A 19645-nucleotide genomic window follows, 5' to 3' on the forward strand; every position below is an offset into this window, starting at 1 on the left:
GTTCCCGTCGTGGCTCAGCAGGTCTCGCCCCTGACGTGTATCCCTGAGGCAGCGGGTTCAATCCCTGGCCTCATTCCCAGGGGAAAGGATCCGGCGTGGCCGTGATCTGTGGTGTGGGTCCCAGACGCGGCTTGGATCCCCTGTTGCTCTGGCTGTGCTGGAGGCCGGCAGCTCTGGACCCAATCCACCCCCTAGCCTGGAAACCTCCATATGCCATGGGGGAAGCCCTCAAAAGACAGAAGACAAAGGACAAAAGACACACACACACAAATCACTTTTCTCTTCTCAATGATTGATTGAGAATAAATAGCGTTATTTATTAATTTGGGCTTTTTATTACTTCCCTATCAATAACTACTTCCTTTTTTATTGTTATTTTGTTTCAAGGTTCTAACAACTCTAGGCTCAAAACACACAGTGAACTATAGCATAAATGACATGAATCAGAAAGAGAAATTGGACACAGCTCCAAAGAGAAATCAGGAGAGGGGAAGGAGAGTCCATGTCAGGAGGGGGAGCAAGGGGATGGGGTTTGGGGGAAGCTGATGGGGAGGGCACTGGCAGGGGCGGAGGGGACCTTGGGGAAGGTGGTTTTGGAACTGGGCCGAGGGTTCTTGAAAGAGCCAGGCCAGGACCTGGTACAGGGGGTGCGGGAGCAGTCAGGGCAGGCACTCCCCAAAGGGCTGCTGAATGCCCCTCGGGCCCTTTGTCCCCAGCAGAGGCCGGGGCAACGTTGCCATCTAGCACAGGGAAAGGCACATCAGTGTCCGGGAATTCGGCCAGAGCAGCGCCAAGTGCCCCCTGCAGGGCTGGCGAGGGTTCGAGTGGACGGGAGACTTCTGGAGGACTAGCAGGATTCTCATCCTGCCCAGCTAGTGAGTCCTCGGGAGAGCCTCGTCCTCCAGAAGGATTAGCCGGATTTTCATCCTGCCCAGCAAGTGAGTCCACATGAGAGCCTAGTCCTCCTGGAGGAGGAGCAGGATTTTCAAGCTGCCCAGGAAGTGAGTCCTCATGAGAGCCTCTTCCTCCAGGAGGATTAGCCGGATTTTCAACCTGCCCGCCACCTGAGTCCTCCTGAGAGCCTGGTCCTCCAGGAGGTGGAGCAGGATTAACAGCCTGTCTGGCTGGTGAATCCACCTGAGAGCCTTGTCCTCCAGGAGGAGGAGCAGGTTTTTCATCCTGCACGGCTGTTGGCTCGTCATGAGAGCCTCGTAATCCAGGAGGAGGAGCAGGATTTTCATCCTGCCTGGCGGGTGGGTCCACCTGAGATCCTTGTCCTCCAGGAGGAGGAGCAGGATTTTCATTGGGTCCGGCTGGTGAGTCCTCATGAGAGCCTTGTCCTCCTGTAGGAGGAGCAGAATGTTCATCCTGCCCGGCTGGTGAGACATCCTGAGAGCCTCGTCCTCCAGGAGGATTAACCAGATTTTCATCCTTCCCGGCTGAGGAGTCCTTCTGAGAGCCTTGGCCTCCAGGAGGAGGAGCAGGATTTTCATTCTGCCTGGCTGGTGAGTCCACCTGAGAGCCTTGTCCTCCAGGAGGAGGAGAAGCATTTTCCTCCCGGCCAGCTAGTGAGTCCTCCTGAGAGCCTGGTCCTCCAGGAGGAGGAGGTTTTTCATCCTTCCAGGCTGGTGAGTCCTCCTGAGAGCCTCGTCCAACCGCAGGAGAAGCAGGATTTTCCTCCTGCTGGGCTGGTGTGTCTGCATGAGAGATTCGTCCTCCTGTTGGAGGAGCCGGATATGCATCCTGCCTGGCTGGAGAGTTCTCCCGAGAGCATCGTCCTTCTGTAGGAGGAGCAGGATGTTCATTCTGCCCGGCTGGCGAGACATCATGAGAACCTCGTCCTCCAGGAGGAGGAACAGGATTGTCATCCTTCCTGGCTCGTGAGTCCTCCTGAGAACCTGGTCCTCCTGGAGGAGGAGCAGGTTGTTCATCCAGCTCAGCTAGTAAGTCCTCCTGAGCGCCTCGCCCTCCAGGAGGAGGAGCAGGATTTTCATCCTTCCCGTCCCGTGAGTCCTCCTGAGGGCCTCGTCCTCCAGGAGGAGCACCAGGATTTTCAACCTCCCCGGCTGGGGAGTCCTCCTGAGAGCCTCGTCCTCCTGTAGGAGGAGCAGCATGTTCATCCTGCCCGGCTGGTAAGACATCATGAGCGCCTCGTCTTCTTGGAGGAGGAGCAGGATATTCAATCTGCCCCGCTGGGGAGTCTTCATGAGTGCCTCGCCCTCCTGTAGGAGGAGCAAGATGTTCAACCTGCCCGGCTGTAGAGACATCATGAGAGCCTCGTCCTCCAGGAGGAGGAACTAGATTTTCATCCTTCCCGGCTCGTGAGTCCTCCAGAGAGTCTGGTCTTCCAGGAGGAAGAGCAGGATGTTCATCCTGCCTGGCTTCTGAGTCCTCATGAGAGCCTCGTCCTCCAGGAGGTGGAGCAGGATTAACATCCTGCCTGGCTGGTGAATCCACCTGAGAGCCTTGTCCTCCAGGAGGTGGAGCAGGATTAACATCCTGCCTGGCTGGTGAATCCACCTGAGAGCCTTGTCCTCCAGGAGGAGGAGCAGGTTTTTCATCCTGCACGGCTGTTGGCTCGTCATGAGAGCCTCGTAATCCAGGAGGAGGAGCAGGATTTTCATCCTGCCTGGCGGGTGGGTCCACCTGAGATCCTTGTCCTCCAGGAGGAGGAGCAGGATTTTCATTGGGTCCGGCTGGTGAGTCCTCATGAGAGCCTTGTCCTCCTGTAGGAGGAGCAGAATGTTCATCCTGCCCGGCTGGTGAGACATCCTGAGAGCCTCGTCCTCCAGGAGGATTAACCAGATTTTCATCCTTCCCGGCTGAGGAGTCCTTCTGAGAGCCTTGGCCTCCAGGAGGAGGAGCAGGATTTTCATTCTGCCTGGCTGGTGAGTCCACCTGAGAGCCTTGTCCTCCAGGAGGAGGAGAAGCATTTTCCTCCCGGCCAGCTAGTGAGTCCTCCTGAGAGCCTGGTCCTCCAGGAGGAGGAGGTTTTTCATCCTTCCAGGCTGCTGAGTCCTCCTGAGAGCCTCGTCCAACCGCAGGAGAAGCAGGATTTTCCTCCTGCTGGGCTGGTGTGTCTGCATGAGAGATTCGTCCTCCTGTTGGAGGAGCCGGATATGCATCCTGCCTGGCTGGAGAGTTCTCCCGAGAGCATCGTCCTTCTGTAGGAGGAGCAGGATGTTCATTCTGCCCGGCTGGCGAGACATCATGAGAACCTCGTCCTCCAGGAGGAGGAACAGGATTTTCATCCTTCCCGGCTCGTGAGTCCTCCTGAGAACCTGGTCCTCCTGGAGGAGGAGCAGGTTGTTCATCCGGCTCAGCTAGTAAGTCCTCCTGAGCGCCTCGCCCTCCAGGAAGAGGAGCAGGATTTTCATCCTTCCCGTCCCGTGAGTCCTCCTGAGGGCCTCGTCCTCCAGGAGGAGCACCAGGATTTTCAACCTCCCCGGCTGGGGAGTCCTCCTGAGAGCCTCGTCCTCCTGTAGGAGGAGCAGCATGTTCATCCTGCCCGGCTGGTAAGACATCATGAGCGCCTCGTCTTCTTGGAGGAGGAGCAGGATATTCAATCTGCCCCGCTGGGGAGTCTTCATGAGTGCCTCGCCCTCCTGTAGGAGGAGCAAGATGTTCAACCTGCCCGGCTGTAGAGACATCATGAGAGCCTCGTCCTCCAGGAGGAGGAACTAGATTTTCATCCTTCCCGGCTCGTGAGTCCTCCAGAGAGTCTGGTCTTCCAGGAGGAAGAGCAGGATGTTCATCCTGCCTGGCTTCTGAGTCCTCATGAGAGCCTCGTCCTCCAGGAGGTGGAGCAGGATTAACATCCTGCCTGGCTGGTGAATCCACCTGAGAGCCTTGTCCTCCAGGAGGAGGAGCAGGTTTTTCATCCTGCACGGCTGTTGGCTCGTCATGAGAGCCTCGTAATCCAGGAGGAGGAGCAGGATTTTCATCCTGCCTGGCGGGTGGGTCCACCTGAGATCCTTGTCCTCCAGGAGGAGGAGCAGGATTTTCATTGGGTCCGGCTGGTGAGTCCTCATGAGAGCCTTGTCCTCCTGTAGGAGGAGCAGAATGTTCATCCTGCCCGGCTGGTGAGACATCCTGAGAGCCTCGTCCTCCAGGAGGATTAACCGGATTTTCATCCTTCCCGGCTGAGGAGTCCTTCTGAGAGCCTTGGCCTCCAGGAGGAGGAGCAGGATTTTCATTCTGCCTGGCTGGTGAGTCCACCTGAGAGCCTTGTCCTCCAGGAGGAGGAGAAGCATTTTCCTCCCGGCCAGCTAGTGAGTCCTCCTGAGAGCCTGGTCCTCCAGGAGGAGGAGGTTTTTCATCCTTCCAGGCTGGTGAGTCCTCCTGAGAGCCTCGTCCAACCGCAGGAGAAGCAGGATTTTCCTCCTGCTGGGCTGGTGTGTCTGCATGAGAGATTCGTCCTCCTGTTGGAGGAGCCGGATATGCATCCTGCCTGGCTGGAGAGTTCTCCCGAGAGCATCGTCCTTCTGTAGGAGGAGCAGGATGTTCATTCTGCCCGGCTGGCGAGACATCATGAGAACCTCGTCCTCCAGGAGGAGGAACAGGATTGTCATCCTTCCCGGCTCGTGAGTCCTCCTGAGAACCTGGTCCTCCTGGAGGAGGAGCAGGTTGTTCATCCGGCTCAGCTAGTAAGTCCTCCTGAGAGCCTCGCCCTCCAGGAGGAGGAGCAGGATTTTCATCCTTCCCGTCCCGTGAGTCCTCCTGAGGGCCTCGTCCTCCAGGAGGAGCACCAGGATTTTCAACCTGCCCGGCTGGGGAGTCCTCCTGAGAGCCTCGTCCTCCTGTAGGAGGAGCAGCATGTTCATCCTGCCCGGCTGGTAAGACGTCATGAGCGCCTCGTCTTCTTGGAGGAGGAGCAGGATATTCAATCTGCCCCGCTGGGGAGTCTTCATGAGTGCCTCGCCCTCCTGTAGGAGGAGCAAGATGTTCAACCTGCCCGGCTGTAGAGACATCATGAGAGCCTCGTCCTCCAGGAGGAGGAACTAGATTTTCATCCTTCCCGGCTCGTGAGTCCTCCAGAGAGTCTGGTCTTCCAGGAGGAAGAGCAGGATGTTCATCCTGCCTGGCTTCTGAGTCCTCATGAGAGCCTCGTCCTCCAGGAGGTGGAGCAGGATTAACATCCTGCCTGGCTGGTGAATCCACCTGAGAGCCTTGTCCTCCAGGAGGAGGAGCAGGTTTTTCATCCTGCACGGCTGTTGGCTCGTCATGAGAGCCTCGTAATCCAGGAGGAGGAGCAGGATTTTCATCCTGCCTGGCGGGTGGGTCCACCTGAGATCCTTGTCCTCCAGGAGGAGGAGCAGGATTTTCATTGGGTCCGGCTGGTGAGTCCTCATGAGAGCCTTGTCCTCCTGTAGGAGGAGCAGAATGTTCATCCTGCCCGGCTGGTGAGACATCCTGAGAGCCTCGTCCTCCAGGAGGATTAACCAGATTTTCATCCTTCCCGGCTGAGGAGTCCTTCTGAGAGCCTTGGCCTCCAGGAGGAGGAGCAGGATTTTCATTCTGCCTGGCTGGTGAGTCCACCTGAGAGCCTTGTCCTCCAGGAGGAAGAGAAGCATTTTCCTCCCGGCCAGCTAGTGAGTCCTCCTGAGAGCCTGGTCCTCCAGGAGGAGGAGGTTTTTCATCCTTCCAGGCTGGTGAGTCCTCCTGAGAGCCTCGTCCAACCGCAGGAGAAGCAGGATTTTCCTCCTGCTGGGCTGGTGTGTCTGCATGAGAGATTCGTCCTCCTGTTGGAGGAGCCGGATATGCATCCTGCCTGGCTGGAGAGTTCTCCCGAGAGCATCGTCCTTCTGTAGGAGGAGCAGGATGTTCATTCTGCCCGGCTGGCGAGACATCATGAGAACCTCGTCCTCCAGGAGGAGGAACAGGATTTTCATCCTTCCCGGCTCGTGAGTCCTCCTGAGAACCTGGTCCTCCTGGAGGAGGAGCAGGTTGTTCATCCGGCTCAGCTAGTAAGTCCTCCTGAGCGCCTCGCCCTCCAGGAGGAGGAGCAGGATTTTCATCCTTCCCGTCCCGTGAGTCCTCCTGAGGGCCTCGTCCTCCAGGAGGAGCACCAGGATTTTCAACCTGCCCGGCTGGGGAGTCCTCCTGAGAGCCTCGTCCTCCTGTAGGAGGAGCAGCATGTTCATCCTGCCCGGCTGGTAAGACGTCATGAGCGCCTCGTCTTCTTGGAGGAGGAGCAGGATATTCAATCTGCCCCGCTGGGGAGTCTTCATGAGTGCCTCGCCCTCCTGTAGGAGGAGCAAGATGTTCATCCTGCCCGGCTGTAGAGACATCATGAGAGCCTCGTCGTCCAGGAGGAGGAACAGGATTTTCATCCTTCCCGGCTCGTGAGTCCTCCAGAGAGTCTGGTCTTCCAGGAGGAAGAGCAGGATGTTCATCCTGCCTGGCTTCTGAGTCCTCATGAGAGCCTCGTCCTCCAGGAGGTGGAGCAGGATTAACATCCTGCCTGGCTGGTGAATCCACCTGAGAGCCTTGTCCTCCAGGAGGAGGAGCAGGTTTTTCATCCTGCACGGCTGTTGGCTCGTCATGAGAGCCTCGTAATCCAGGAGGAGGAGCAGGATTTTCATCCTGCCTGGCGGGTGGGTCCACCTGAGAACCTTGTCCTCCAGGAGGAGGAGCAGGATTTTCATTGGGTCCGGCTGGTGAGTCCTCATGAGAGCCTTGTCCTCCTGTAGGAGGAGCAGAATGTTCATCCTGCCCGGCTGGTGAGACATCCTGAGAGCCTCGTCCTCCAGGAGGATTAACCAGATTTTCATCCTTCCCGGCTGAGGAGTCCTTCTGAGAGCCTTGGCCTCCAGGAGGAGGAGCAGGATTTTCATTCTGCCTGGCTGGTGAGTCCACCTGAGAGCCTTGTCCTCCAGGAGGAGGAGCAGGTTTTTCATCCTGCACGGCTGTTGGCTCGTCATGAGAGCCTCGTAATCCAGGAGGAGGAGCAGGATTTTCATCCTGCCTGGCGGGTGGGTCCACCTGAGAACCTTGTCCTCCAGGAGGAGGAGCAGGATTTTCATTGGGTCCGGCTGGTGAGTCCTCATGAGAGCCTTGTCCTCCTGTAGGAGGAGCAGAATGTTCATCCTGCCCGGCTGGTGAGACATCCTGAGAGCCTCGTCCTCCAGGAGGATTAACCAGATTTTCATCCTTCCCGGCTGAGGAGTCCTTCTGAGAGCCTTGGCCTCCAGGAGGAGGAGCAGGATTTTCATTCTGCCTGGCTGGTGAGTCCACCTGAGAGCCTTGTCCTCCAGGAGGAGGAGAAGCATTTTCCTCCCGGCCAGCTAGTGAGTCCTCCTGAGAGCCTGGTCCTCCAGGAGGAGGAGGTTTTTCATCCTTCCAGGCTGCTGAGTCCTCCTGAGAGCCTCGTCCAACCGCAGGAGAAGCAGGATTTTCCTCCTGCTGGGCTGGTGTGTCTGCATGAGAGATTCGTCCTCCTGTTGGAGGAGCCGGATATGCATCCTGCCTGGCTGGAGAGTTCTCCCGAGAGCATCGTCCTTCTGTAGGAGGAGCAGGATGTTCATTCTGCCCGGCTGGCGAGACATCATGAAAACCTCGTCCTCCAGGAGGAGGAACAGGATTGTCATCCTTCCCGGCTCGTGAGTCCTCCTGAGAACCTGGTCCTCCTGGAGGAGGAGCAGGTTGTTCATCCGGCTCAGCTAGTAAGTCCTCCTGAGAGCCTCGCCCTCCAGGAGGAGGAGCAGGATTTTCATCCTTCCCGTCCCGTGAGTCCTCCTGAGGGCCTCGTCCTCCAGGAGGAGCACCAGGATTTTCAACCTGCCCGGCTGGGGAGTCCTCCTGAGAGCCTTGTCCTCCTGTAGGAGGAGCAGCATGTTCATCCTGCCCGGCTGGTAAGACGTCATGAGCGCCTCGTCTTCTTGGAGGAGGAGCAGGATATTCAATCTGCCCCGCTGGGGAGTCTTCATGAGTGCCTCGCCCTCCTGTAGGAGGAGCAAGATGTTCAACCTGCCCGGCTGTAGAGACATCATGAGAGCCTCGTCCTCCAGGAGGAGGAACTAGATTTTCATCCTTCCCAGCTCGTGAGTCCTCCAGAGAGTCTGGTCTTCCAGGAGGAAGAGCAGGATGTTCATCCTGCCTGGCTTCTGAGTCCTCATGAGAGCCTCGTCCTCCAGGAGGTGGAGCAGGATTAACATCCTGCCTGGCTGGTGAATCCACCTGAGAGCCTTGTCCTCCAGGAGGAGGAGCAGGTTTTTCATCCTGCACGGCTGTTGGCTCGTCATGAGAGCCTCGTAATCCAGGAGGAGGAGCAGGATTTTCATCCTGCCTGGCGGGTGGGTCCACCTGAGATCCTTGTCCTCCAGGAGGAGGAGCAGGATTTTCATTGGGTCCGGCTGGTGAGTCCTCATGAGAGCCTTGTCCTCCTGTAGGAGGAGCAGAATGTTCATCCTGCCCGGCTGGTGAGACATCCTGAGAGCCTCGTCCTCCAGGAGGATTAACCAGATTTTCATCCTTCCCGGCTGAGGAGTCCTTCTGAGAGCCTTGGCCTCCAGGAGGAGGAGCAGGATTTTCATTCTGCCTGGCTGGTGAGTCCACCTGAGAGCCTTGTCCTCCAGGAGGAGGAGAAGCATTTTCCTCCCGGCCAGCTAGTGAGTCCTCCTGAGAGCCTGGTCCTCCAGGAGGAGGAGGTTTTTCATCCTTCCAGGCTGCTGAGTCCTCCTGAGAGCCTCGTCCAACCGCAGGAGAAGCAGGATTTTCCTCCTGCTGGGCTGGTGTGTCTGCATGAGAGATTCGTCCTCCTGTTGGAGGAGCCGGATATGCATCCTGCCTGGCTGGAGAGTTCTCCCGAGAGCATCGTCCTTCTGTAGGAGGAGCAGGATGTTCATTCTGCCCGGCTGGCGAGACATCATGAGAACCTCGTCCTCCAGGAGGAGGAACAGGATTTTCATCCTTCCCGGCTCGTGAGTCCTCCTGAGAACCTGGTCCTCCTGGAGGAGGAGCAGGTTGTTCATCCGGCTCAGCTAGTAAGTCCTCCTGAGAGCCTCGCCCTCCAGGAGGAGGAGCAGGATTTTCATCCTTCCCGTCCCGTGAGTCCTCCTGAGGGCCTCGTCCTCCAGGAGGAGCACCAGGATTTTCAACCTGCCCGGCTGGGGAGTCCTCCTGAGAGCCTTGTCCTCCTGTAGGAGGAGCAGCATGTTCATCCTGCCCGGCTGGTAAGACGTCATGAGCGCCTCGTCTTCTTGGAGGAGGAGCAGGATATTCAATCTGCCCCGCTGGGGAGTCTTCATGAGTGCCTCGCCCTCCTGTAGGAGGAGCAAGATGTTCAACCTGCCCGGCTGTAGAGACATCATGAGAGCCTCGTCCTCCAGGAGGAGGAACTAGATTTTCATCCTTCCCGGCTCGTGAGTCCTCCGGAGAGTCTGGTCTTCCAGGAGGAAGAGCAGGATGTTCATCCTGCCTGGCTTCTGAGTCCTCATGAGAGCCTCGTCCTCCAGGAGGTGGAGCAGGATTAACATCCTGCCTGGCTGGTGAATCCACCTGAGAGCCTTGTCCTCCAGGAGGAGGAGCAGGTTTTTCATCCTGCACGGCTGTTGGCTCGTCATGAGAGCCTCGTAATCCAGGAGGAGGAGCAGGATTTTCATCCTGCCTGGCGGGTGGGTCCACCTGAGATCCTTGTCCTCCAGGAGGAGGAGCAGGATTTTCATTGGGTCCGGCTGGTGAGTCCTCATGAGAGCCTTGTCCTCCTGTAGGAGGAGCAGAATGTTCATCCTGCCCAGCTGGTGAGACATCCTGAGAGCCTCGTCCTCCAGGAGGATTAACCAGATTTTCATCCTTCCCGGCTGAGGAGTCCTTCTGAGAGCCTTGGCCTCCAGGAGGAGGAGCAGGATTTTCATTCTGCCTGGCTGGTGAGTCCACCTGAGAGCCTTGTCCTCCAGGAGGAAGAGAAGCATTTTCCTCCCGGCCAGCTAGTGAGTCCTCCTGAGAGCCTGGTCCTCCAGGAGGAGGAGGTTTTTCATCCTTCCAGGCTGGTGAGTCCTCCTGAGAGCCTCGTCCAACCGCAGGAGAAGCAGGATTTTCCTCCTGCTGGGCTGGTGTGTCTGCATGAGAGATTCGTCCTCCTGTTGGAGGAGCCGGATATGCATCCTGCCTGGCTGGAGAGTTCTCCCGAGAGCATCGTCCTTCTGTAGGAGGAGCAGGATGTTCATTCTGCCCGGCTGGCGAGACATCATGAGAACCTCGTCCTCCAGGAGGAGGAACAGGATTGTCATCCTTCCCGGCTCGTGAGTCCTCCTGAGAACCTGGTCCTCCTGGAGGAGGAGCAGGTTGTTCATCCGGCTCAGCTAGTAAGTCCTCCTGAGCGCCTCGCCCTCCAGGAGGAGGAGCAGGATTTTCATCCTTCCCGTCCCGTGAGTCCTCCTGAGGGCCTCGTCCTCCAGGAGGAGCACCAGGATTTTCAACCTGCCCGGCTGGGGAGTCCTCCTGAGAGCCTCGTCCTCCTGTAGGAGGAGCAGCATGTTCATCCTGCCCGGCTGGTAAGACCTCATGAGCGCCTCGTCTTCTTGGAGGAGGAGCAGGATATTCAATCTGCCCCGCTGGGGAGTCTTCATGAGTGCCTCGCCCTCCTGTAGGAGGAGCAAGATGTTCAACCTGCCCGGCTGTAGAGACATCATGAGAGCCTCGTCCTCCAGGAGGAGGAACTAGATTTTCATCCTTCCCGGCTCGTGAGTCCTCCGGAGAGTCTGGTCTTCCAGGAGGAAGAGCAGGATGTTCATCCTGCCTGGCTTCTGAGTCCTCATGAGAGCCTCGTCCTCCAGGAGGTGGAGCAGGATTAACATCCTGCCTGGCTGGTGAATCCACCTGAGAGCCTTGTCCTCCAGGAGGAGGAGCAGGTTTTTCATCCTGCACGGCTGTTGGCTCGTCATGAGAGCCTCGTAATCCAGGAGGAGGAGCAGGATTTTCATCCTGCCTGGCGGGTGGGTCCACCTGAGATCCTTGTCCTCCAGGAGGAGGAGCAGGATTTTCATTGGGTCCGGCTGGTGAGTCCTCATGAGAGCCTTGTCCTCCTGTAGGAGGAGCAGAATGTTCATCCTGCCCGGCTGGTGAGACATCCTGAGAGCCTCGTCCTCCAGGAGGATTAACCAGATTTTCATCCTTCCCGGCTGAGGAGTCCTTCTGAGAGCCTTGGCCTCCAGGAGGAGGAGCAGGATTTTCATTCTGCCTGGCTGGTGAGTCCACCTGAGAGCCTTGTCCTCCAGGAGGAGGAGAAGCATTTTCCTCCCGGCCAGCTAGTGAGTCCTCCTGAGAGCCTGGTCCTCCAGGAGGAGGAGGTTTTTCATCCTTCCAGGCTGCTGAGTCCTCCTGAGAGCCTCGTCCAACCGCAGGAGAAGCAGGATTTTCCTCCTGCTGGGCTGGTGTGTCTGCATGAGAGATTCGTCCTCCTGTTGGAGGAGCCGGATATGCATCCTGCCTGGCTGGAGAGTTCTCCCGAGAGCATCGTCCTTCTGTAGGAGGAGCAGGATGTTCATTCTGCCCGGCTGGCGAGACATCATGAGAACCTCGTCCTCCAGGAGGAGGAACAGGATTGTCATCCTTCCCGGCTCGTGAGTCCTCCTGAGAACCTGGTCCTCCTGGAGGAGGAGCAGGTTGTTCATCCGGCTCAGCTAGTAAGTCCTCCTGAGCGCCTCGCCCTCCAGGAGGAGGAGCAGGATTTTCATCCTTCCCGTCCCGTGAGTCCTCCTGAGGGCCTCGTCCTCCAGGAGGAGCACCAGGATTTTCAACCTGCCCGGCTGGGGAGTCCTCCTGAGAGCCTCGTCCTCCTGTAGGAGGAGCAGCATGTTCATCCTGCCCGGCTGGTAAGACGTCATGAGCGCCTCGTCTTCTTGGAGGAGGAGCAGGATATTCAATCTGCCCCGCTGGGGAGTCTTCATGAGTGCCTCGCCCTCCTGTAGGAGGAGCAAGATGTTCAACCTGCCCGGCTGTAGAGACATCATGAGAGCCTCGTCCTCCAGGAGGAGGAACTAGATTTTCATCCTTCCCGGCTCGTGAGTCCTCCGGAGAGTCTGGTCTTCCAGGAGGAAGAGCAGGATGTTCATCCTGCCTGGCTTCTGAGTCCTCATGAGAGCCTCGTCCTCCAGGAGGTGGAGCAGGATTAACATCCTGCCTGGCTGGTGAATCCACCTGAGAGCCTTGTCCTCCAGGAGGAGGAGCAGGTTTTTCATCCTGCACGGCTGTTGGCTCGTCATGAGAGCCTCGTAATCCAGGAGGAGGAGCAGGATTTTCATCCTGCCTGGCGGGTGGGTCCACCTGAGATCCTTGTCCTCCAGGAGGAGGAGCAGGATTTTCATTGGGTCCGGCTGGTGAGTCCTCATGAGAGCCTTGTCCTCCTGTAGGAGGAGCAGAATGTTCATCCTGCCCAGCTGGTGAGACATCCTGAGAGCCTCGTCCTCCAGGAGGATTAACCAGATTTTCATCCTTCCCGGCTGAGGAGTCCTTCTGAGAGCCTTGGCCTCCAGGAGGAGGAGCAGGATTTTCATTCTGCCTGGCTGGTGAGTCCACCTGAGAGCCTTGTCCTCCAGGAGGAGGAGAAGCATTTTCCTCCCGGCCAGCTAGTGAGTCCTCCTGAGAGCCTGGTCCTCCAGGAGGAGGAGGTTTTTCATCCTTCCAGGCTGGTGAGTCCTCCTGAGAGCCTCGTCCAACCGCAGGAGAAGCAGGATTTTCCTCCTGCTGGGCTGGTGTGTCTGCATGAGAGATTCGTCCTCCTGTTGGAGGAGCCGGATATGCATCCTGCCTGGCTGGAGAGTTCTCCCGAGAGCATCGTCCTTCTGTAGGAGGAGCAGGATGTTCATTCTGCCCGGCTGGCGAGACATCATGAGAACCTCGTCCTCCAGGAGGAGGAACAGGATTTTCATCCTTCCCGGCTCGTGAGTCCTCCTGAGAACCTGGTCCTCCTGGAGGAGGAGCAGGTTGTTCATCCGGCTCAGCTAGTAAGTCCTCCTGAGAGCCTCGCCCTCCAGGAGGAGGAGCAGGATTTTCATCCTTCCCGTCCCGTGAGTCCTCCTGAGGGCCTCGTCCTCCAGGAGGAGCACCAGGATTTTCAACCTGCCTGGCTGGGGAGTCCTCCTGAGAGCCTCGTCCTCCTGTAGGAGGAGCAGCATGTTCATCCTGCCCGGCTGGTAAGACATCATGAGCGCCTCGTCTTCTTGGAGGAGGAGCAGGATATTCAATCTGCCCCGCTGGGGAGTCTTCATGAGTGCCTCGCCCTCCTGTAGGAGGAGCAAGATGTTCAACCTGCCCGGCTGTAGAGACATCATGAGAGCCTCGTCCTCCAGGAGGAGGAACTAGATTTTCATCCTTCCCGGCTCGTGAGTCCTCCGGAGAGTCTGGTCTTCCAGGAGGAAGAGCAGGATGTTCATCCTGCCTGGCTTCTGAGTCCTCATGAGAGCCTCGTCCTCCAGGAGGTGGAGCAGGATTAACATCCTGCCTGGCTGGTGAATCCACCTGAGAGCCTTGTCCTCCAGGAGGAGGAGCAGGTTTTTCATCCTGCACGGCTGTTGGCTCGTCATGAGAGCCTCGTAATCCAGGAGGAGGAGCAGGATTTTCATCCTGCCTGGCGGGTGGGTCCACCTGAGATCCTTGTCCTCCAGGAGGAGGAGCAGGATTTTCATTGGGTCCGGCTGGTGAGTCCTCATGAGAGCCTTGTCCTCCTGTAGGAGGAGCAGAATGTTCATCCTGCCCAGCTGGTGAGACATCCTGAGAGCCTCGTCCTCCAGGAGGATTAACCAGATTTTCATCCTTCCCGGCTGAGGAGTCCTTCTGAGAGCCTTGGCCTCCAGGAGGAGGAGCAGGATTTTCATTCTGCCTGGCTGGTGAGTCCACCTGAGAGCCTTGTCCTCCAGGAGGAAGAGAAGCATTTTCCTCCCGGCCAGCTAGTGAGTCCTCCTGAGAGCCTGGTCCTCCAGGAGGAGGAGGTTTTTCATCCTTCCAGGCTGGTGAGTCCTCCTGAGAGCCTCGTCCAACCGCAGGAGAAGCAGGATTTTCCTCCTGCTGGGCTGGTGTGTCTGCATGAGAGATTCGTCCTCCTGTTGGAGGAGCCGGATATGCATCCTGCCTGGCTGGAGAGTTCTCCCGAGAGCATCGTCCTTCTGTAGGAGGAGCAGGATGTTCATTCTGCCCGGCTGGCGAGACATCATGAGAACCTCGTCCTCCAGGAGGAGGAACAGGATTGTCATCCTTCCCGGCTCGTGAGTCCTCCTGAGAACCTGGTCCTCCTGGAGGAGGAGCAGGTTGTTCATCCGGCTCAGCTAGTAAGTCCTCCTGAGAGCCTCGCCCTCCAGGAGGAGGAGCAGGATTTTCATCCTTCCCGTCCCGTGAGTCCTCCTGAGGGCCTCGTCCTCCAGGAGGAGCACCAGGATTTTCAACCTGCCTGGCTGGGGAGTCCTCCTGAGAGCCTCGTCCTCCTGTAGGAGGAGCAGCATGTTCATCCTGCCCGGCTGGTAAGACATCATGAGTGCCTCGTCTTCTTGGAGGAGGAGCAGGATATTCAATCTGCCCCGCTGGGGAGTCTTCATGAGTGCCTCGCCCTCCTGTAGGAGGAGCAAGATGTTCAACCTGCCCGGCTGTAGAGACATCATGAGAGCCTCGTCCTCCAGGAGGAGGAACTAGATTTTCATCCTTCCCGGCTCGTGAGTCCTCCGGAGAGTCTGGTCTTCCAGGAGGAAGAGCAGGATGTTCATCCTGCCTGGCTTCTGAGTCCTCATGAGAGCCTCGTCCTCCAGGAGGTGGAGCAGGATTAACATCCTGCCTGGCTGGTGAATCCACCTGAGAGCCTTGTCCTCCAGGAGGAGGAGCAGGTTTTTCATCCTGCACGGCTGTTGGCTCGTCATGAGAGCCTCGTAATCCAGGAGGAGGAGCAGGATTTTCATCCTGCCTGGCGGGTGGGTCCACCTGAGATCCTTGTCCTCCAGGAGGAGGAGCAGGATTTTCATTGGGTCCGGCTGGTGAGTCCTCATGAGAGCCTTGTCCTCCTGTAGGAGGAGCAGAATGTTCATCCTGCCCAGCTGGTGAGACATCCTGAGAGCCTCGTCCTCCAGGAGGATTAACCAGATTTTCATCCTTCCCGGCTGAGGAGTCCTTCTGAGAGCCTTGGCCTCCAGGAGGAGGAGCAGGATTTTCATTCTGCCTGGCTGGTGAGTCCACCTGAGAGCCTTGTCCTCCAGGAGGAGGAGAAGCATTGTCCTCCCGGCCAGCTAGTGAGTCCTCCTGAGAGCCTGGTCCTCCAGGAGGAGGAGGTTTTTCATCCTTCCAGGCTGCTGAGTCCTCCTGAGAGCCTCGTCCAACCGCAGGAGAAGCAGGATTTTCCTCCTGCTGGGCTGGTGTGTCTGCATGAGAGATTCGTCCTCCTGTTGGAGGAGCCGGATATGCATCCTGCCTGGCTGGAGAGTTCTCCCGAGAGCATCGTCCTTCTGTAGGAGGAGCAGGATGTTCATTCTGCCCGGCTGGCGAGACATCATGAGAACCTCGTCCTCCAGGAGGAGGAACAGGATTTTCATCCTTCCCGGCTCGTGAGTCCTCCTGAGAACCTGGTCCTCCTGGAGGAGGAGCAGGTTGTTCATCCGGCTCAGCTAGTAAGTCCTCCTGAGAGCCTCGCCCTCCAGGAGGAGGAGCAGGATTTTCATCCTTCCCGTCCCGTGAGTCCTCCTGAGGGCCTCGTCCTCCAGGAGGAGCACCAGGATTTTCAACCTGCCCGGCTGGGGAGTCCTCCTGAGAGCCTCGTCCTCCTGTAGGAGGAGCAGCATGTTCATCCTGCCCGGCTGGTAAGACGTCATGAGCGCCTCGTCTTCTTGGAGGAGGAGCAGGATATTCAATCTGCCCCGCTGGGGAGTCTTCATGAGTGCCTCGCCCTCCTGTAGGAGGAGCAAGATGTTCAACCTGCCCGGCTGTAGAGACATCATGAGAGCCTCGTCCTCCAGGAGGAGGAACTAGATTTTCATCCTTCCCGGCTCGTGAGTCCTCCTGAGAGTCTGGTCTTCCAGGAGGAAGAGCAGGATGTTCATCCTGCCTGGCTTCTGAGTCCTCATGAGAGCCTCGTCCTCCAGGAGGTGGAGCAGGATTAACATCCTGCCTGGCTGGTGAATCCACCTGAGAGCCTTGTCCTCCAGGAGGAGGAGCAGGTTTTTCATCCTGCACGGCTGTTGGCTCGTCATGAGAGCCTCGTAATCCAGGAGGAGGAGCAGGATTTTCATCCTGCCTGGCGGGTGGGTCCACCTGAGATCCTTGTCCTCCAGGAGGAGGAGCAGGATTTTCATTGGGTCCGGCTGGTGAGTCCTCATGAGAGCCTTGTCCTCCTGTAGGAGGAGCAGAATGTTCATCCTGCCCAGCTGGTGAGACATCCTGAGAGCCTCGTCCTCCAGGAGGATTAACCAGATTTTCATCCTTCCCGGCTGAGGAGTCCTTCTGAGAGCCTTGGCCTCCAGGAGGAGGAGCAGGAGTTTCATTCTGCCTGGCTGGTGAGTCCACCTGAGAGCCTTGTCCTCCAGGAGGAGGAGAAGCATTTTCCTCCCGGCCAGCTAGTGAGTCCTCATGAGAGCCTCGTCCTCCAGCAGGAGGAGGAGGATTTTCATCCCTCCCGGCTCGTGAGTCCTCCTGAGAGCCTTGTCCTCCAGGAGGAAGAGCAGGATTTTCATCCTGCCCGGGAGGTGAGACCTCAGGAGGCTCTTGAATTCCTTCTGGAGGAGCAGCAGTTTGATCCTGCCCATGAGTTGAGTCTTTATGGGGGCCTGGTCCTCCTGCAGGAGGCGCCTTGGTTCCACCCTGCCCGGGTGGTGACTCCTCAGGAGGAGCTGGGCCTAATGGGAGAGGAGCAGAGTGTTCCTTCTCCCCGGGATGTGAGTCCCCATGTGGACAAGAGTGTCCCTCTGAAGGAGCTACATTTCCTCCCTGCCCATGTGCTGAGTCCTCCTGTGGTCTTGGACCTCCTCTGGGGGCTGTTTCAGGGTCTTTCGGCTCGGCTGGCGTCTTGGCCTCGGATTCCAGGTCTCCTGCTGGAGGTGTGAGAGAGGAAGAGCTTTGGTGCCTGCCCGCCTTGCCATGTGCTCTTCCAAGGAGAGCAGTCTTCCCAGAGCCTTCCCGACAGGTCCCAGCCAGCACCTGCTGGCTGTGCTCTCCTGCAGGCGGGGCGTGTGCCTTTGTCTTGGCTCCTGGCCCAACACCATCCTCTGGGGACTCCCCGCTGTGCGGCGACACCTCAGCTCCCCCCACGTGCCCAGAGCCCCGGCCCCCTCTTCTCACCTTCAGGCTGGGCCTCAGGAGGGGCCAGGCCTTCCTGGGTTGTCAGGCTCATGTGGACGGTGTCTTCATGGCCACAGCTGGCGCTCCTGTGCTCCCCACCAGCCCGGCAGAGGACCCCGGGGAGCAGTCTGTGTGGAGGTTCCTCGGGTGGCCTTCTGCCTTCCTCACCCTGTTCCTGGCGGGTCTCGGGTGGGGGACTCTGCAATGACAGTGAGCGTCAGAGGGCCCGGCCCCGAGGCGTCAGAGCCCTGTGGGGCTGTGAGCTTCTCGCTGCTTCTTCTGCCCCCTTGACCTTCTGCTCCCAGATCAGGGGAGGCCTTGCCTGCTCAAACACCACACCCCTGCCACTCACCAGTGGCTCCCCCCTGACCCGGGAGGAACGAGAGCCCCCTGGAGGGCTGGGGGTACCGCTTGCACGCAGGGCTTGGCCCTGACTCCACACCTACCCCCCTCAGCCCCCTGCTTCTCCCCAGCCAGCTAGGTCCCGGGGTGTGGACAGGCCGTGCCCAGCAGGCCTCCAAGCCCGCGTCAACCGGCTCTTGCTTGAGGCGGGCCCACCCCTCACCACGCGCCTCTGCACAAAGTCATCCAGGGAGGGGGCTTGGGGCTCCCGTGTGGGCTCCGAGAGGTCCCTGCCCTTGGCTGGAGCTCCCTCTCCCGGTGGTACCTCTGGGTCCCTGCGGGCAACGGCCCATAGGCGTCCGCCTCGCGTTCTCATCCAGGTTCTGCAGGCTTGGCAGAGGCCATCTCTGCCGTGACGACGCCTGCGGCCTCGGCCTCGGCCTCGGGAGAGCGGGATGCAGCAGAGCCAGTCCATCCCTCCTCCGTCCTCTCCTGGACTGGACCAGTAGGTGCCCGGCTCCCCAGGTTCCAAGTTCCATTGGCCTCTGTCGCCAGGGAAGTGAGGTCACTTCCTGGGGTCCCCCCAACGGGCCTTCCTCCTTCCCCATGTCTCCCCCAGGGTCCCTCTGGGCTGCTCCAGCTCCCCTCCCCCACCAACCCCATGGTCTCGTGCTGTGAACAGCGGTCTTGGGCATTTGACAGGGATGGCGGTGACTCTGCGCATTGCCTTGGGGAGCATGGTCCTTGGGATGCTATAGGCTCTTGCAATCCAAGAGCAAGGTGTGTCTTGCCATCGGTTTGTGTCCTCTTGGATTGCTTGCATCAGCCTCTTGGGGGGTTCCCAGGACTGGTCTTGCGTCTCTCTAGGGAGGTCTCTTCCTCAATCATCTATTCTTTGGGAGGTGACGGCAAATGGGATTGTTTTTCCGATGTCTCTCTGGGAGCTCTCGTTCCCAGGGTATAGAAAGGGAGTTGATTTCTGTGCCTTCATGGTGCCTTCTGCGACTTGGCCCCATTCACTGAGGCGATTTCACTGTTTTCTGGGAGCGTCTTGAGGGGTCTGCGGGGATAGGATCATGTCGTGTGCGGATAGGGATCCCTTGACTTCTTCCTTTCCCATGTGGATTCCTTTTGTGTCTTGTGCTTCTCTGAGGGCCCCGGCTAGCTAGGACTTCCAAAACTATGTCGACTAGGAATAGGACCTCTAGCACAGGACTCTGCACATGCCGAGGGGGAAGCCCTGAAAAGACAAACAACACCAGACACACGCACACCCCCAAAGTTGCCTTGTTCTCCATGAGGGATTTCCTAAGCATTAGCTCTCTTTAATTCTGTTTGCATTTGAAAGCCACCCCTGTGGCATAGGGGAAGTACCCGGGCCTAGATGGCATCGGAGGTGCAGCTGCTGGCCTCCCCCGCTCCACCCCCTCCATAGCAGTGCAGGATCCGAGCCTCCTCTGCGACCTACACCACAGCTCACGGCAATGCCGGATCCTTCACCCACGGAGTGAGGCCAGCCATCACACCTGTGTCCTCATGGCTACTAGGCAGGGTCCTTACCACTGAGCCCCAACGGGAACCCCTCATAGCAATGAACTTTCCACCTCGACATATGCACATATTCTCCTTCCTAATAGGAAGAGCTTCCTTCCAAAAACATTGGCTGGAATTCCCACTGGGGCTCAGTGGGGTCATGATCCCGTCGTGTCTGTGGAGGCACCCATTGGATCTCCATCCCTGTGCAGTGGGGACAGGATCTGGCATTTCAGCAATGGTGGTGTAGGTCACAGGTTCAGCTCAGATTCCATCCCTGGCCGGGCACTTCCATATGCCCCAGATGCAGCTGAGAACTCTCTCTCTCTCTCTCTATCTCTCTCTCTCTATCTATATATATATATATGTATATATATATATACATATATATATATACGTATGTATGAATGTACACACACACACACACACATATATACATATATCCGTGTACATACATATATATACATATATGTATGTATGTACATGTATGATACTTTAAATATAGACTGGTGTCATGCCCCTG

The 19645-nt window shown here is 57.9% G+C and overlaps 1 protein-coding gene across 1 annotated transcript; it reads right to left on the reverse strand.

Annotated features, from left to right (window-relative positions):
• Positions 1 to 298: 298 nt before the first annotated feature.
• Positions 299 to 18082, reverse strand: LOC146396435 (uncharacterized). The gene is made up of 9 exons (XM_084996795.1): positions 17915 to 18082; positions 17248 to 17446; positions 16477 to 16997; positions 14956 to 15219; positions 13459 to 13697; positions 12316 to 12579; positions 8877 to 9170; positions 2403 to 2780; positions 299 to 956 (listed from the first exon to the last, which is right to left on the reverse strand). The coding sequence occupies exons 1-6, from the start codon at positions 18062 to 18064 to the stop codon at positions 12567 to 12569; spliced, it is 1386 nt and encodes a 461-aa protein (XP_084852921.1). The 5' UTR covers positions 18065 to 18082; the 3' UTR covers positions 299 to 956; positions 2403 to 2780; positions 8877 to 9170; positions 12316 to 12566.
• Between the last annotated feature and the right edge of the window lie 1563 nt (positions 18083 to 19645).

Source organism: Sus scrofa, chromosome 14, assembly GCF_054392235.1.
Source record: "Sus scrofa isolate SSC_HxYL_T2T_F1_AM1 chromosome 14, Sscrofa_HxYL_maternal_Yorkshire_Landrace_v2.0, whole genome shotgun sequence".
Taxonomy (NCBI): domain Eukaryota; kingdom Metazoa; phylum Chordata; class Mammalia; order Artiodactyla; family Suidae; genus Sus; species Sus scrofa.

What these genes read in the sequence shown, in the direction of transcription:
- LOC146396435 (XM_084996795.1), bottom strand. Translation starts at nt 18,064, where the DNA reads ATGGACTGGCTCTGCTGCATCCCGCTCTCCCGAGGCCGAGGCCGAGGC. An exon ending in TTGCCCGCAGGGACCCAGAG is followed by an intron (nt 17,447 to 17,914) that starts GTACCACCGGGA and finishes CTGTCATTGCAG; the next exon opens with AGTCCCCCACCCGAGACCCG. An exon ending in TCCTGAGGCCCAGCCTGAAG is followed by an intron (nt 16,998 to 17,247) that starts GTGAGAAGAGGG and finishes CACCTCCAGCAG; the next exon opens with GAGACCTGGAATCCGAGGCC.